This window comes from Arachis stenosperma, chromosome 6, assembly GCF_014773155.1.
Source record: "Arachis stenosperma cultivar V10309 chromosome 6, arast.V10309.gnm1.PFL2, whole genome shotgun sequence".
NCBI lineage: Eukaryota > Viridiplantae > Streptophyta > Magnoliopsida > Fabales > Fabaceae > Arachis > Arachis stenosperma.
Window position 1 is genome coordinate 49061106 of NC_080382.1, and position 18793 is coordinate 49079898.

General features: G+C 40.6%; 1 protein-coding gene across 1 annotated transcript; it reads left to right on the forward strand.

The window, feature by feature from the left end:
- The first annotated feature begins 17118 nt into the window (after positions 1–17118).
- On the forward strand, positions 17119–18570 carry LOC130934020 (uncharacterized). Its single transcript, XM_057863608.1, has 2 exons — positions 17119–17855; positions 17907–18570. The coding sequence occupies exons 1-2, from the start codon at positions 17119–17121 to the stop codon at positions 18568–18570; spliced, it is 1401 nt and encodes a 466-aa protein (XP_057719591.1).
- Positions 18571–18793: the final 223 nt, after the last annotated feature.

Consider the following 18793-nt stretch of genomic DNA (forward strand, 5'->3'; position numbering starts at 1 on the left):
CATAAAACTGGCGTTCAACGCCAGAAACATGCTTTACATGGGCGTTGAACGCCCAGAATGTGCACCAATGGGTGTTTAAACGCTAGAATGGTGTGTAAAGGCATTTTACATGCCTATTTGGTGTAGGGATGGAATTTCTTGACACCTCAGGATCTGTGGACCTCACAGGATCCACCTACCTCGCCCTCTCTCTCTCCATTCATGGTCATCCCTTCTGTTTTTCATTCACCACTCACCTCTATCCACTCTTCCCCATAAACCCCACCCACCCTCAAAATTCAAAACTCTTTCCCACCCATATAGCCGACTACACACGTGCCTCCATCTCCTCCATATCTTCTTCTTCTTCTTCATCTCTTCTTTCTTCTCTTGCTCGAGGGCGAGCAATTTTCTAAGTTTGGTGTGGTAAAAGCATAGCTTTTTGCTTTTCCATAACCATTAATGGCACCTAAGGCCAGAGACATCAAAAAAAAAGGAAAGACAAAAGCTTCCACCTTTGAGTCATGAGAGATGGAAAGACTCATGTAAAGGGTTTATAGCTCAGTGGTAGAACATGTGGCTGCAAATCAAGAGATCCCTGAGATACCTCAGGGGATAAATTGTCCTCCACACAAATATTGGAAGCAACTAAGGGTAGGAACACCAAAATTACTAGGAATCATTCAACAGAAGCAAGGAAGAGACATAGAGGAGCTCAAAGAGCACCATTGGACCTTCAAGAAGGCGCCACTCTCACTCAGGTGGATTCATTCCTTGTTCTTATTTCTTTCTGCTTTTCAGTTTTTAATGTTGTGTTTATCTATGTTTTGTGTCTTTACTTCATGATCATTAGTATGTAGTAACTATGCCTTAAAGTTATGAATAAATTCCATTAGTCCTTCACCTCTCTTAAATGAAAAATGTTTTAATTCAAAAGAACAAGAAGTACATGAATTTCGAATTTATCCTTGAATTTAATTTAATTATATTGATGTGGTGACAATACTTTTTGTTTTCTGAATGAATGCTTGAACAGTGCATATGTCTTTTGATCTTGTTGTTTATGAATGTTAAAATTGTTGGCTCTTGAAAGAATGATGAACAAGGAGAAATGTTATTGACAATCTGAAAAATCATGAAATCGATTCTTGAAGCAAGAAAAAGCAGTGAATAGCAAAAGCTTGCGAAAGAAAAAAAATATGGCGAAAAAAAAATAGAAAGAAAAAGAAAAAGCAAGCAGAAAAAGCCAATAGCCCTTAAAACCAAAAGGCAAGGGTAAAAAGGATCCAAGGCTTTGAGCATCAATGGATAGGAGGGCCCAAGGAAACAAAATCCAAGCCTAAGCGGCTAAATCAAGCTGTCCCTAACCATGTGCTTGTGTCATGAAGGTCCAAGTGAAAAGCTTGAGACTGAGTGGTTAAAGTCGTGATCCAAAGCAAAAAGAGTGTGCTTAAGAGCTCTGGACACCACTAACTGGGGACTCTAGCAAAGCTGAGTCACAATCTGAAAAGGTTCACCCAGTTATGTGTCTGTGGCATTTATGTATCCGGTGGTAATACTGGAAAACAAAGTGCTTAGGGCCACGGCCAAGACTCAAAAGTAGCTGTGTTCAAGAATCAACATACTTAACTAGGAGAATCAATAACACTATCCAAAATTCTAAGTTCCTAGAGAAGCCAATCATTCAGAACTTCAAAGGAAAAAATGAGATGCCAAAACTGTTCAGAAGCAAAAAGCTACAAGTCCCGCTCATCTAATTATAATTAATATTCATTGATATTCCGGAATTTATAGTATATTCTCTTCTTTTTATCCTAATTGATTTTCAGTTGCTTGGGGACAAGCAACAATTTAAGTTTGGTGTTGTGATGAGCGGATAATTTATACGCTTTTTGGCATTGTTTTTAGGTAGTTTTTAGTAAGTTCAAGCTACTTTTAGGGATGTTTCCATTAGTTTTTATGTTAAATTCACATTTCTGGACTTTACTATGAATTTGTGTGTTTTTCTGTGATTTCAGGTAATTTCTGGCTGAAATTGAGGGACTTGAGCAAAACTCTGAAAAAGGCTGACAAAAGGACTGCTGATGCTGTTGGAATCTGACCTCCCTGCACTCAAAATGGATTTTCTGGAGCTACAGAACTCCAATTGGCGCGCTCTCAACGGAGTTAGAAAGTAGACATATAGAGCTTTCCAGCAATATATAATAGTCCATACTTTATTCGGAAATTAATGACGTAACTTGGCGTTGAACGCCAAGTACATGCTGCTATCTGGAGTTAAACGCCAGAAAAACGTCATGATCCGGAGTTGAACGCCCAAAACACGTCATAAATTGGAGTTCAACTCCAAGAGAAGCCTCAGCTCGTGGATAGATCAAGCTCAGCCCAAACATACACCAAGTGGGCCCCGAAAGTGGATTTATGCATCAATTACTTACTCATGTAAACCCTAGTAGCTAGTCTAGTATATATAGGACCTCTTACTATTGTATTAGACATCTTTGGTCTCAGTTTTGTTTTATTCTTCATCTTAGGAGACTATTGATCACGTTTTGGGGGGATGGCCATTCGGCCATGCCTGAACCTTTTACTTATGTATTTTCAACAGTGGAGTTTCTGCACACCATAGATTAAGGGTGTGGAGCTCTGCTGTACCTCAAGTTTCAATACAATTACTATTACTTTCTATTCAATTCTCTTTTATTCTTATTCCAAGATATACGTTGCACAACACTTTGATGAATGTGATGATCCGTGACACTCATCATCATTCTCATTTATGAACGCGCGTGATTGACAACCACTTCCGTTCTACCTTAGGCCGGGCGCATATCTCTTAGATTCCCCAACAGAATCTTCGTGGTATAAGCTAGATAGATGGCGGAATTCATGGGGATCCGAAAAGTCTAACCTTGTCTGTGGTATTCCGAGTAGGATCCTGGGAATCCGGAAAGTCTAACCTTGTCTGTGGTATTCCGAGTAGGATTCCGGTATTGAATGACTGTGACGAGCTTCAAACTCCTGAAGGCTGGGCGTTAGTGACAGACGCAAAAGAATCAATAGATTCTATTCCAACCTGATTGAGAACTGACAGATGATTAGCCGTGCTGTGACAGAGCATTTGGACCATTTTCACTGAGAGGATGGGATGTAGCTATCAACCAAGGGTGATGCCTCCAGACGATTAGCCGTGCAGTGACAGCGCATAGGACCATTATCCCGAGAGGATTAAAAGTAGCCATTGATGATAGTGATGCCCTACATACAGCTTGCCATGGAAAGGAGTAAGAAGGATTGGAAGAGCGAATAGTGAAGCAGAGTTTCAAGAGGAGCACAGCATCTCCATACGCTTATCTGAAATTCCCACTATTGATTTACATAAGTATTTCTATCCCTTTTATTTTCTTTTTACTATTAATTTTCGAAAACCAAAACTATTTAATCTGCCTAACTGAGATTTACAAGGTGACCATAGCTTGCTTCATACCAACAATCTCTGTGGGATCGACCCTTACTCGCGTAAGTTTTATTACTTGGACGACCCAGTACACTTGCTGGTTTGTTGAACGGAGTTGTGAATTCAAATAGAGCCAATTATTAAATTTCATACAAGTACAAAGACAATAGATCACAATTTCGTCCACCAATTATGGCCTTGCACTCTCTTTTGGGATTCTCTTCTATATTGATTGGGAGAGTGCTAGGAGGAGTTTCAGTAACTCTTTTACTCAGCTGACCCACTTGTGCCTCCAAGTTTCTGATGGAGGACCTTGTTTCATTCATGAAACTGAGAGTGACCTTAGATAGATTAGAGACTATATTTGCTAAGCTAGATGGGTTCTGCTCAGAATTCTCTGTCTGTTGCTGAGAGGATGATGGAAAAGGCTTACCATTGCTACACCTGTTTCTTCCACCATTATTATTGTTAAAGCCTTGTTGAGGCTTTTGTTAATCCTTCCATGTGAAATTTAGATGATTCCTCCATGACAGATTATAGGTGTGACGATCGGATTTTCTATCGGTAATGAAATTTAAATATATAATCGCGTTGTAAGTATAGTTTCTAAACCAACAGAAAATCCTTTCGTACAAAAGTTTTGTTTGTCACTTAAGCAAACCCAATAAAAATAAATAACCAAAGTATTCAAACCTCGGGTTGTCTTCTCATGGAATTACAGAAAGGTGTTCTTATTATTAGTTATGCAAAGGCATAATTTGGGGTTTTCAAAAGGGTTGAACAAGTAATTTAATTGACAAGAAAATAAATTAATAATTAATAAATATCTCTTGGCAAGATATCAGAACTAGAATTCCTATCCTAGTTATCCTTATCAGGTGTGATGAGAATTGGGTTTTAATTCCACTTAGTTATCCCTTATTAAATAAAGGAAAGTCAAGTGGACTAATTAAATTGATCCTCAAGTCCTAATCAACTTTTAGAGCGATCTAAATCAATTAGCAATTGCCAATTTCAACCACTGCTGAGTTTGATAGCTCAAGTGTTACCAATTAATTAACCAAAGCCAAAAGGGAAGAAAATCTACTCGAATGAAAATAACATAAATTAAAGAAAGTAATCATAAGTCTGAAATACCTCAAGGTGTATTAATTAAGAAAATCAATCTAAACATAAAGAGTTCATAAACAAAATTGAGAGAATAAATAAAGGAAATATTGAACCTATGATTGAAGAAGATGAAATCCTAATTCTAATAAAAATCCTAATCCTAAGAGAGAGGAGAGAACCTCTCTCTCTAAAAACTATATCTAAAAACTAAAATTGTGTATATGAGAAGTTGTATCAAGTCTCCTTGATGAATGGATGAATTCCCCAATTTATAGCCTCTAATTTGTGCTTCTGGACTTGGGTCTGGGCCAAAAGAGGTCCAGAAATTGCTGGGGCGACTTTTGTAAATTCTGCAGATCACGCACGTCACGCGTCTGTGTGGGTCACGGGGTCGCGTCATCTGGAGTTTGCTTTTACACCTGGCCGCATCAGTCACGCGTCTGCATCAGTTGTGTTTCGCACGAGTCACGCGTTCGCGTCATGCACGCGTTCGCATAGATTCCAGTTTACACAAAGCACATGTTCGCGTCGTCCACGCGTTCGCGTCACTGCTAGTTTCTTCAAAAACTCCATTTTGTGCTTTCCTTCCATTTTTGTATGTTTTCTTTCCATCCTTTAAGCCATTCCTGCCCTATAAATCCTGAAAGTACTCAACACACAGATCACGGCATCGAACGGTAATAAAGGATAATTAAATTTAATATTTCTAAAGCATAGGAAATATGTTTTCACATATGTCATATCATAAGGAAGGAATTGTAAAACCATGCAAATTCATATGAATAAGTGGGTGAAGAATTGATAAAGTCATTCAATTGAGCACAAGATAAATCATAAAATAGTGGTTTATCAACCTCCCCACACTTAAACATTAGCATGTCCTCATTCTAAATCCAAGAGAAAAGAGTAAAGGTAAAATGGTGGAATCTTATGCAATACAATCTATTCTAAATGCAAGCTACCTACATGAATCGTGCAATTCTAGTTATTATTCACCAATATATATAGAGCTTAAATGTGGTTAATTTGCTTCATATCTTCAAGGAATCATATATGTACAATTAAGGCCAAATTATATTAAAGCACAATTACAATTGAGTTGGGTTAAGTTAGGTCACAAACTTGCAAGACAATTAATAAACTAAACATAGATATATGAGAATGAGCTATTGAACCCTCACTGGATTTTGTGTTTTACTCTCTAATCACTCAGTGTTGGGGTTAATCACTCTCTTCTTTTCTAGTCATGCTTTCTAAAACTTTGTTTTTCATCTAACCAATCAACAAATATTGAATATAGACATACAAAAATCATGAGGTCTTTTCCCAGGTTGTAATAGGGCTGAGATAAGGGTAATGGTGTATAGATATGGCTAAGTGAGCTAATAAAGTGAATCCTTGATTAATCTAAGATCTCACCTAACATACATACTCTATATAATTTCAAAGTTCTTCACCTAGTTACCCAAATTTTTCCACTTTTTGTGTTACATGCTCATGCACCAAATTTATTTTTGACTTTTGTCCCATGTGCATTGATTCTTTATAATTGCATTGGGGTAATTTTTGTATCCCCTTATTTAAATACTAATTTTTTTTTAATGCACATGGTAATTTAATTGTTTTGATTTCACATGAGCATGCTTCCCAAATTTTGAATTAACTTATTCAATTTAATTCTCCACTTTTTCCTATCATCCCATGTTCCCATAAAATTCCCCACACTTAAATTATACATAATATCTATCTTAAGATAACCAAGGATTCAACTTGGGATTTTTGTTTTTTTTTTCTGCTTAAGGCTAGTAATGTGGTTGTAAAACAGAAGATGGGGTCAAAAAGCTCAAGGGGGTTAACAAGGGTGATTGAAAGGGTAGGCTATTTGGGATAAGTGAGTAAAAACAATTAATGGCCTCAATCATCTCTTGGTATGTATCTATATTCTATATTGGATATATAGATTAAAACAAAATAAAGATTACAAGCATAGGAAAGAAGTGCAAAACACATAGGAATGAAATTTATGGTTTGATGTAACCATACAATTAAGCTCAAAACTCAGGTTGTGTGTTCTCTAGCTCAGAAATCATACATCAGTTATATATGTCATGCAAGTAGAAATCAAGAGTTTTCATTCAACTCAATGTAAATCTTAAGGTGGCCCTTAAAATTTTAGTGTTCTTCCTTGATGAAATATTGTTAACTAACTCACATTTGTTGGTATATATATACAAGGTGTGTGGATTGTTTTTATTCTGTTACACTAAAGTTTCTAGTTTACTATTTTATTTTCAATTAAACCAATTTATCATATGCTAAAAGGGTAAACTATACTAATTAATCCACTTAATATATAACTAGTAAGCTAAAAGTACAGATTAAGCTAAATATCAAAGATATATACAGCCCAAAGCGCAAAATGCAAAAATAAAATAAAAATATAGCTAAAGCAAAAAAAAAGTGTGCAAGTACAAAAAAGATAAAATAAAATACATAAAATGAACAAAATAAGATAGCAGAATCTATAGTGGTTCACCAGAAAAAAATATGCTAGAGATGGCAACCTCCCCACACTTAAATAATAGCATCGTCCTCGATGCTCACTCAAACTGGGTGTGAAGAAGTGTCATCTCCGAAAGGATGGGCTGCCGGTGTCTCTGTGAGTGGAAGAGGGTCTGTCTGCTGAAGGGGAGGCTCAGTCTGTAGAGGGATCTCAGGGTCAGGTGGCTGTATCGGATGGGGCTCCCCATGGCGTGGTGCAGCCTGCTCAGGTGCTGCCTGCGCAGCCTGGGTATGTGCCACTTCATCATGATTGCTCGCCTCCTCCTCAGATGTCTCTGATGGTGTGTCAAGTGATAAACGAAATTTAACATGTCGATATAGAATTCAATAGTGAATATAATCGTGAGTATAGTCCAATTGACATTCAAACCTCGCATCAAACAATTCTACAATCTATAATCGAGAGTACTAGTCTCCCGAGTCGTCCTCCCTTGGAATTGCTAGAGAATGCATGTTATTGATTAGGAAGCCTTTGTTATGAATCTTTTGAAGGTCGGTGTATTAATAGCAAGAGTAGATGACAAACAATCAATATTAAAGGACTTGGGCTAGGGATGGTATTAGAAATTCTATCACTATAGTTTCCTTCAATGATGATAACAATTAAGCCTTACTCCACTTAGTTGACCTCTAAGTATAGAGGAAAGTCAAGTGAAAGTAATTAGCTTAAATCACAAGTCTTAGCTTCACCTAAGGGAATCTAATTTTAGTGCATCCCAAACCAATTAGCAATCCTTAATTCTCAATCAACAATGGACATCCACTATTCAACTTCTCCTAATGGTCCAAACCATAAGCCAAGTGAGAAACTTTTACTCCATAACTAGTGTTGGCATTTTATCAAACAATTGATGAGCATTCATAAGAGCCATTAAGAAATTAGAATGGAGAATTGAAATGAAGAGATCTAAATCACACAATTGTTTGCAATGGAACAATCACAAGTAATGGATATGAAGTTACCTCAATTCACTAGTTCCAAATCCAAGTAACAAAAGCAAAGCTAGATCCAAAGTGAAAGGATCCAAGAAAACTAATTAAGAATATGAGAAGAGTAGATCTACTAATTGCATCAAGGTAAAAGTGTATTACAATAGATCTCACCAACGAAAATCTAAGGAGAATTGTAATGGAGATTGAGGAGAATGAAATCCTAGAGAGATTCTCTCTTTACCCAAAGTGTAACTAACTCTAAGAAAATATCTAAGGAAATGTAAAATGAGCCAAAAGTCCCTTAACCCTTCAATCCTTGGTCTTCTTAAGCTTTTTTTCCCGCCAAAGCACTTCCCCAAAATAGGATCTCTAACTGTCTCCACGCTCTGGTCACGTGCTCTCTTAAAAAATCATATGAGACCATCGGCGCGTACGCGCACAGCACGCACACGCGTCCTTGGGGCAATTGCAATTTGCACGCAGGCGTAACCTACGCAGACGCATCCATGAGGATCATGACTTAGCCGCTACATGCGCCGGCTCATAACTTGGCTCATAGCGTTGACTCTTGATGGTGCAACTCCACGCGGGTGCGCCATGTGCGCGTACGCGTCAACGCTGAAGTTTCCAAAGCTTATTTTCTCATGCTCCTTCCTTTGTACATACTTCCCTTCTCTCCTCCGGGTCATCCATGCCCTATATTCTGAAACCACTTAACACACAGGTCATGGCATCGAATGGCACCAAGGGAAGATTAGAAATATATCTAATTTAGTGCAAAATAAGCATGTTTTCATCCATGAGGAAAAATTAGGAAAGGAACACAAAGTCATGTATTTTCATACGAAAAGTGTGTAGAATCATTGATAAAACCCTCGAAATCAGTACAAGACAAACCCTAAAAATGGGACTTATTAACCTCCCCACACTTAGATTATAGCATGTCCTCGTGCTTAGAGAAAAGCAAAAGACCAAAGGATCACAAAGGTATGAGATTCATGAGGTGTAGTCTACTTATATGAATGCAACTAAGACTGGTGCTACTATCCACTTGGTTAAGAGCAAATCGATCTTCCTAAGATACATTTAAGCACATAGGGCAAGATGGTAAGCAATGCATGAAACTTTCCAATTTTAATCATCAAAGTGATATATGTGCAACTTGCATGAAGAACGCTCGTGAGAGCCGGGAACAAGGGTTGGATCTTCGAACCCTCACCGGAAGTGTTTGCACTCTATCCGCTCGGTGTATCGGGATGATCACTCAGTTCTCCACTATTTCATGCTTTTCTAAAATTTGTTCTTCCTCTAACAATCGACAATTGTTACATGCATGCGCACATGTATCATGAGGTCTTTCCTAGGTTGTAATGGGGCTAGGGTCAAGGTGGGGTTATATATTTGGCTAAGTGGGCTAAAAATTGGATTTTTTGATTACCCTAAACTTCCCACCCAACCTATATAACATCCTATATAATTATATACTAGTCTAACTACCCATTACTCACTTTTTCCACATACTCATGCATTTTCTTTTGCTTTACAACACATATGCATTGACTTTTATTGAACTTTACTTTGGGGCATTTTGTACCCTTTTTTTTCACATTTGTTTTATTTTTCTTTCTCTTTTTCTTTGTTTTCCTCTTTTTTTTCTTTCAAGAATATCAATGCATAAGGTTTTATATTTAATTAACACATGAGTATGTACCCAATTCTCAAATATAAAAATATAAAGCAAAAACATCCTTTTACCTCAACCAATGTCCCACCCTGTTTCCCCATACTTGAATGACACACACACACTAGCCTAAGCCAATCAAAGATCCACATAGGGACATTCATGGTTTTTCGCTTCTTGGCTTGTAATGTGCTAGAATGAAGAATGAGTGGGTTAAGCATAGGCTCAAAGTTGGTTGCAAGGGTTGTTCGTATGGTAAGGCTATTTGGGTAGTGGCTAAGTGAATTGATGGCCTCAGTCATATACATGCATTCACACATACAACAATGGACATATAGATTCAAACAAAGTAAGGATCACAATCATAGAGAGAGAACAATGCACACAAGAAGGAAGGTAAGTGACTATAAGATGTAGCCACGAAATAAGGTTCAAAGCTCCCTTGCTTGTGTTCTTAACTCAAAATCCATGTTCCCAAGTACAATCTCCAAGCAAGCTTAGCATCACAATTGGTAAGGTTGCCCTAAAATCTTAGTTTCCTAGGAGAGAATTCATTACTCCAACCAAGTAGACTTATCATGCAAATGGTATCAAAGAAAACCTAATCATGCAAACTATCCTAACTACAAAGGGATTCAAAAGTTTATTCAGGTGTTACCTACGGAGATCGGTCGGCCGACCTCCCCACACTTAAAACTTAGCACGGTCCTCCGTGCTATAAGTGATGCGCAATGGGTAGCCGGGTCCGGAATGTCCTTCATCTCCCTTGTCAGCGCTATGTCCACTCGATGTTGCGGTGGATGTAGAGATATCCGGTTCCTCCATAGGTGGGGTGACAAAGCTTAGAAGCTTCTTCACGTGAGCATATCGGCGTTGGATGCGTCGCTCATAACGGTCTAACTTCTTGTGAAGGTCTTCAAGACGTTGGGCGGATGATTTTGGTGGTGCAGATGAGGTGGTAGGGTTGCAAGTGGGAATGGCCATGCCAAGGTTCTTGGTAACTTCCGGGGGTTTGAGGCACCTTTTGGTCGGAACAAAATCACCTTCGACCGGAATTAAGGTCCTCCGGTCCTTGGTCTTGCGGGGAACACTGGTCGCCGCGACTAATTCGGTTACCATGGCGGGGAAGGGCAAGTTTCTCTTAACATGAATACACCCCATGGATTGTCGGATGGCATGCGGGATGTCGACCGGTTTCTCGGTTAGGATGCACCAAACCAATAAGGCAAGCTCGGTGGTAATGGATGACCCATGGGTGCTTGGGAACACGTAGTGAGCTAGGATTTGGGCCCATGCCATGGATTCTTGAGTGAGGAAACGTGCATCTAAACCCTTTGGCCGTCGCTTTATAGTCCCTCAAATCCAAGAGGCTTCGGGTAAAGCTATTACTCGGAGAACCGCGTTCCAATCGAAACCACGTTCGCAGCATGCCGACAAAACTTCTTGATAGGAGTCATGCCCATCTGGTAATGACCCGATCTTAAGTACACCTTTGATGGCTTCCACCGTGACCGGTACTTGTTTTTGGTGCACAAAAATCGATGTGAGAAGGGGTGAGTGGTAGTTGGAGTAAAACTCTACCACCCATAATAAGTTGGCCTCGTTTGGTTGCCTCATGAGGAACCCCCATTGCCTCCGCTCAATGCGGGGCATCACCATCGGAGCGATGTGAGCTGGTAGGACTAGAAGGGGCTCCGAGTGATAGTTTCGCTCAGTCATCCCTGGGTAAACAATTTCACAGTAGCGGTTAGGGAACTTGTTTGAATCCTTTAGAGGGTTGTCCTTCTCTAAAACATCAATGTTGGAGGGGCCCTTACTCTTCTTGCAGAGGGGCTTGGCCGTCGGCTCTTGGCACGCTGTATTGGCGGTTGGTTTCTTCGGGGCTCGGAGGGGATGTCGCCACCGGATTGGATCATCAACTTGAGGTGTTCATAGCGTCGCTTGTGGCAACGTTCAGACCTCTCATAACATTGCCTATTGCGATGCTCAGACTTCTCATGTTGCTGCTGCTGGTGGCGCTCCATCTGATCCAGGCGGTCAAAGAGTCGGTGCACCAGAAGATAAACGGGCTCATGAGCAGGTGGAGGTGCAGTGGATGGAGCAAAGGCAGTGGATGCTGAGGGGGCAACTGACAATGTAGCTGCCTCAGCAGAATCAGTGAGAAAATGAGGTCAATAGCCTAGAGCCTGAAACTTCCCACTATGAGGGATGATCTTTCTGCAGTCCGCTGCAGATGGCTTTTCATCAACAATTTCCCAGGGCACCTCAGCTTGGTGACCCAACTGAGTAATCAGGAATGGAAACGGGAGGGTGCCTCTGACATGGACCCTGGCCATGTAATACCGGATGAAGCGGGGCAAATATAGGTCCTTACCCTCCATCACACACCAGATGAGGGTAACCATAGCAGCTGGCACCTCTGTCTCATGAGTGCTCGGCATTACGTAGTTACTCAGAATTTGCTGCCAAAGTTGAGCCTCATCATTTAGATACATCAGCATGATTCCCTTACGTACCACTGTGCTCTTTTCCATGACCCATGAGACAGTAGGATCAAGAGTTATAGTCCGTTTTACTGCATCCCAGTCAAATCTCATGAATCTCATATCCTCTTCAGCCCTTTGGTAACAGTCTGGCTCATCGGATTTAGGTGGGAGCTGGAGGATGTCTTCTATGGATTCCTCAGTAACTAGAATTTGTTTGCCTCTTAGCTGTACTGCATCCAGGGATGTTTTAAAGTAGTTACAGTAGAATTCTCTGACCCAGGATGAGTTGATTTCAGTCAAGTTTCTCTCCAGGAAGAACCAGCCTCTTTGTTTAATTTGGTCTGACATGTACTGCTTGAGTTTTTCTGGAATTTTGAGTGTCCTTTCTAGGTATAGGTTCCTGGATGTGGCAAAAACTGGGTACTTCAGCTCACAGTATTTGTTTGCAAATTTTACCGGGTCAGCTACAGGTACCAACTGATCAGCCTTTTCCTGCGGGGTAAACTTCTTCTCCCGCCAGGAATCATCATGCAAAATGTCAAGGATGGTCATAGAGGATTTGCCTCTTTTCCTTTTGCTAGTGGTTGCTTTGCCGTTTCCTTTGCTTCGAGGGTTAGACATCTTGAAAAGCAGAAATTCTAGGATATAATTGAGGAACAAAAATAGGAAAATAAGTAGGCAAATAGAATAATAGCAGTATAAGCACAGAGTGGCAAAAGAGCAAGAGAAGAATGAAATGAGTTAAATATATGTGCATTTTGGATTGTATTCGAGTGAAAAAGTCTGAAAATAAAAATTATAATCCAAAACACATGATAAGTGGAATTCATGTTAATTAGGAAAAACATTTACCAAGCCTTGAGTTAGAAAGTTAAAGTAGTTAGGTAAATGATGACTTGCATCATCTACCCTTCTTTCTTGCATAAAGAAGACCATAAAAGAGCACAAATCTCATTTGATCAATATAATTCATGCATTAATTGATGAATATTATGGTACACTACTTTGAGATGAGTTGTGCTGAATTACAGGTGAAAAAGGTATCAAAAATGGGAAGAAAACAAACAAGAAGCTGGGCGTGTGAGACTGGCGTGTCACTTGGGGGCAAATGCCACAAAAATACACTGGCGTGGCACGCCAGGAGCTAAGCGTGGCACGCCAGTACTAAATTTCAGAAGGGAGATCCAAGCATGCATGTGGGCGTGGCACGCCAGGGACTAGGCGTGGCACGCTAGAACAAAATTTCAGAGAGCAAAATAGAGGAAACAAAAAGGGAGTGGCACGACAGGTTGGGCATGGCACGCCTGACCCATCAATTACTGTGGGCGTGCCACTTGAAGTCGAAGGCATGGCACGCCAACTCACTACCTCAAGAAGAACCTCCACTACGGCGTGCCACTTGGTGTCGAAGGCATGGCACGCCAGCTCCAAAAAGTCACATTAGCGTGCCACTTGAAGACCCAGGCGTGTCACGCCAAGCTTGAAGAGTGCACAAATACATGGGCATGCCACTTGAGCAGCATGGCGTAGCACGCTGGTACAATGATCCAGAGAAGGGGCTGAAGGCAATTGAAGACTGGGCGTGCCACTTGGTGTCAAAGGCGTGGCACGCCAGTTCTAAAAAGTAACTTTGGCGTGCCACTTGAAGGCCAAGGCGTGGCACGCCACTTACTGGAGCGAGAGAAGATCATGGGCGTGGCACGCTGGTATAAGTTTCCAGAGAGGGTGGAAGAGGCCAATTATGTGGGGCGTGCCACTTGGTAACAAAGGCATGGCACGCCAATCACTATTCTTCACTTAGGCGTGCCACTTGAGCAACCAGGTGTGGCACGCCAGCGTCATTCAAAGGCCAAAGCATCATTGGGGCGTGCCACTTGTGTTCGTGGCGTGGCATGCCAAACAGAGGACCCACTCACTCACAAAGGGGTGTGGCACGCCAAACCCTGGGCCTGCCACGCTAGTGTAACTTTCCAGAGAAGCTTAGCCAAGCACATAACAAGGTCGTGGCATGCCAGACCCTGTGCGTGCCACGCTAGTTCAAGTTTCCAGATGCAAACGAAGTGGAAAAATCAAAGGGCGTGCCACTTGAGCTCGAAGGCGTGGCACGCCAACACAAGAATGTCACTATGGCGTGCCACTTGAGTTTGAAGGCATGGCACGCCAAGGTTGACAAGGGACGAGCGTGCCACTTGAAGGATTGAGCGTGGCATGCCAAGCCATTTTGAAGGGCACGCGACACACCAATGAAGCGCTAGCCACACGCCAGCTAAGGAGTCACGTTTATTGAGTGTTTTCTTTCCCTCCAAAATATAATTTTCCCTTTTTCACTTTTGTAATTTCTTTATTTTCACTAGGAGTAGTATAAATACCCCCAAAGAGTATTGAAGAGGGGTCATGCAGTTAGTTCTAGATCCACTTTTACACTCCACTTTTGAGTACTTTTCAAGCTATGAGTAGCTAACTTCCCTCTCATTGAGAGAGGGAGCTCTGTTGTATCTGATGGATTGATAATAGTGAAATTCTTCTTCTCTTCATCTTCTTTTGATTTGCTAGAAAGAATTTCGTTCTTTATGCTTAGTGTTCAATTATCTTGGGAAATAGATTGAATGCAACTAGGTTTCATGGGAACCTTGGGAAAGGAAACATGAAACCATGCTTGAAATCCCTTCTCACACTTGAGTAGATTCTGGGATTTGGTGATGGGATATGTGACATATAATCTCCCCTCTACCTGGACCTACAAGGGTGTGTGGTATAATTAGGGACCAAGCATATCTCTCTTCATGAGCAATTAGACCAAGGAATTGGCTATTGATCAAGATATGAGAGATTGAGTCACCAAGGGATTGGGGCTCAATCAATCAAGATTGCCAAGAGGTCAATGAGTTGCATGATTGAAGAAGATATAAGCTAGATTTGATCCAAATAGACAACATCTCCTAATCTCAATGAATTCCCCCATTCATATCTATCCATTTCTTTATAGCTTAATTTTACATTCAGCAATTCCCCATTCCCATTTACATTCAAGTCATTTATGATTCAGCACTTTACATTCTACAATTTCTAATTCTGCACTTTATTGCTTTTCTTTATATTCTAGTCATTTACATTTATGCCATTTACAATTCTGCACTTCACAATCTTATTGATCCACTTGACTAATTCATCAATCAATTAAAACTGCTTAGATTTGCCAATCTCTGTGGATACGATCCTACTCTACTGTGGGTTATTACATGGAGATAATTTTGGTGCGCTTGCCAAAAGAACTGATTCACTAAATTTTTGAATGGGGTGTGAATTAGAAACTCATCAAGCTTTATGGCGTCATTGTCGGGGATTGGCTTAAATTTGACAGTAATTAAATTGATTGGGGAGCTAGATTAAGCAAATTAATTTCCTTGTTATTTTAATTTCTTTTATTTAGCATTTTTTAATTTTATTTTGATCTCTATTTTGTTTCTTCTTTGATTATCCACATTTCCACCATTATAACTGTTTGATCAATTGCACCACTCACATTAACAATCACTCTAACAAAGTAATTCATTCACCCACTTTCTTTCTTGATTTTTGTCTTGATTGGTTGTATGATAGGTAGGAGAAGTGGAGCTTCAACTTCCTTTGATTCTGAACCTGAGAGAACCTTCTTTAGATTAAGGAAGGAAGCAAGAGGGAAGAGAGTCGTTGGTGCTAAGGAAGAGGAATAGTATTTTGAAACAAACATGGACGAGAATATGGAAAATCATCATGAGGAAGAAGTTCATAACCATGCCAGGGGAGGCCCAGTCAATCATGATGGGCAAGAAAGGAGAGTCTTAGGCTCCTACATCAACCCAAACCCTGGAAATTGTGGCAGCAACATCCTAAAGCCAACAATTCATGCCAACAATTTTGTGCTGAAGCCTCAGCTCATCACACTTGTTCAGAATAATTGCTCATATGGAGGAAGTGCCCAAGAAGATCCTAATCAATATCTCAGCACATTCTTGAGGATATGTGATACTATAAAGTCCAACGGGGTACACCGTGATATCTACAAACTATTCTTGTTCCCTTTCTCACTCAGAGATAAGGCAGCAAAGTGGTTGGAATCATTCCCCAAGGATAGCCTAACTACATAGGAGGAGGTCATGAATAGATTCCTTGCAAGATTTTACCCTCCACAAAGAATCAATAGGCTGAGAGCTGAGGTGCAAATTTTCAGACAACAAGATGGAGAAACACTATATGAGGCCTGGGAGAGATTCAAATATCTAACAAGAAGATGCCCACCGAAAATGTTCAATGAGTGGGTACAGCTATAAATCTTTTATGAGGGACTATCCTATGATGCAAAGAAGGCAGTGGATCACTCTTCAGGAGGCTCACTCAATAAAAAGAAAACCATTGAAGAGGCCATAGACGTCATTGAAACTGTAGCTGAAAATGAGTATTTCTATGCCTCAGAAAGGACCCAGACGAAGGGAGTGCTAGAACTCAACTCTGTAGATGCTTTGTTGGCTCAGAACAAGGCAATTACAGCACAAATAGCAGCCTTAACCAAGAGGATGGAGGCCAACCAAGCCTCAGTTATTCAAGATCAAACTCCTCAATAAGAAGGAAATGCATCAGAATCTAAAGGTGACTGGGAACAAGTCAATTATGTGCACAATTCATCTAGAATACCATATGACCCACACTCTAAGACATACAACCCAGGTTGGAAGAAACACCCAAACTTTGGGTGGGGAAATCAACAAAACCACAACAAGGACCACAACAAGCCTTATCCATCAAATCAACAAAACTACAACCCCAACCATCAAACAGGGAACCATAGACCCTACCATAACTCACAAAACACAGCCTACCGTAATAACCAACCCATACACAACAACCTCAATCAAGATGCACCATCCTCAACTATGCAACCATTTGAAATCAAGAGCAACTTTGAGAGGATGGAGGCTACAATAGCACAACTATCATCCCAGATTTCAGGGGTAGTCTCCTCCCTCATGGACAGACAAACACAAACTGGCAGAAGGATAGATGCTAATCAAGAGGAATACAGGTCAAATCTGAAAAATCAAGGTGCAGCAATCCCAAAGTTGGAAGCACAAGTGGAAATTTTGTCGAAGCAAATTCCACTTTCCACACACAAATTTCCCAGTAATACCATGGCTAACCCAATAGGACAATGCAAAGCCATAACTCTGAGAAGTTGGAAGGTTGTAGAGGAAGAAGCCCCAAGCAAAGATAATCATGAAGAGGTTGCACCAAAACATGGAAACGAGGATGAAGGAGAGACCCCAATTTCACCTCCACCAAAACCAGTTTTGAAGCCTTATGTGCCAAAGGCACCATACCCACAAAGATTGAGAAAAGATGGGAAGGATGGTCAGTTTTCTAAGTTCCTAGAGTTCTTCAAGAGGCTCCAAATCAACATATCATTTGCTGAAGCATTAGAACAAATGCCACTCTATGCCAAGTTCTTGAAGGAGCTTATAACCAAAAAGAGGAACTGGGAGGCAAAAGAAACCATAGTATTGATTGAGGAGTGCAGCACCATCATACAGAAGAAGTTGCCTCAAAAACTGAAAGACACAGGGAGTTTTCAAATCCCCTGCATCATAGGGGACATCACTATTGAGAAAGCTTTGTGTGATTTGGGAGCTAGCATAAATCTTATGTCCCTAACCATGACGAGAAGGATGAAGATTGAGGAAGCCAAGCCAACAAGAATGACACTCCATTTGGCTGATAGAACATTTAAGTTTCCACATGGGGTGGTGGAAGACTTGCTAGTGAAAGTGGGAGAGTTCATTTTCCCTGCTGATTTTGTTGTGCTGGACATGGAAGAAGAAGCCAACACATCAATTATCCTAGGAAGACCATTTCTAGCTACTGTTGGAGCCATCATTGATGTGCATAAAGGGGAATTAGTCTTGAGATTGCATAAAGAGAAAATGGTCTTCAACGTCTCCAAAGCAATGAGTTACCCCAAGGAACCCATAGGAGAATGCATGCTGGTAGACACCATGGAACAGATAGTTCAAGAAGTTATGGAAGAAGACCAATGCGAAGAAAATATTGAGCTGGAGCAAGCATCAGATGGAAAACTACCACAAGCAACCATGAGGAACTCAATCATGCCAACTACCACAGACAACAAAGATGCAGAGTCACCAAAACTAGATCTGAAAGCCTTACCACCCAACTTGAATTATGCATATCTGGGTGCTAACAACACTTACCCAGTAATAATAAATTCAAGTCCGAGTAAAGAACAAGAAGAGGAACTTATCCAAGTGCTGAGACAACACAAGGATGCCATACGCTGGACACTTTCATATTTAAAGGGGATCAGTCCTTAAATGTGCATGCATAAAATCTTACTTGAAGAGGATGCCAAACCCTCAAGCCAGCAACAAAAGAGGCTGAACCCAACTATGAATGAAGTGGTTCAGAAAGAAGTGTTGAAGTTGTGGCAAGTGGTGCACAAAATTGTGATCATCAACAATGGCGCCAATAGACTTGGAGCTCTCAAACGTGAATCACACTTTGTCACGATTTCGCACAACTAACCAGCAAGTGCAC

Bases quoted from the DNA above. Each gene is read 5' to 3' on its own strand.
- LOC130934020 (XM_057863608.1), top strand. From the start codon at position 17,119: ATGCAACCATTTGAAATCAAGAGCAACTTTGAGAGGATGGAGGCTACA. The intron at 17,856-17,906 runs GTGTGATTTGGG...CATGACGAGAAG, and splicing joins ATCACTATTGAGAAAGCTTT to GATGAAGATTGAGGAAGCCA.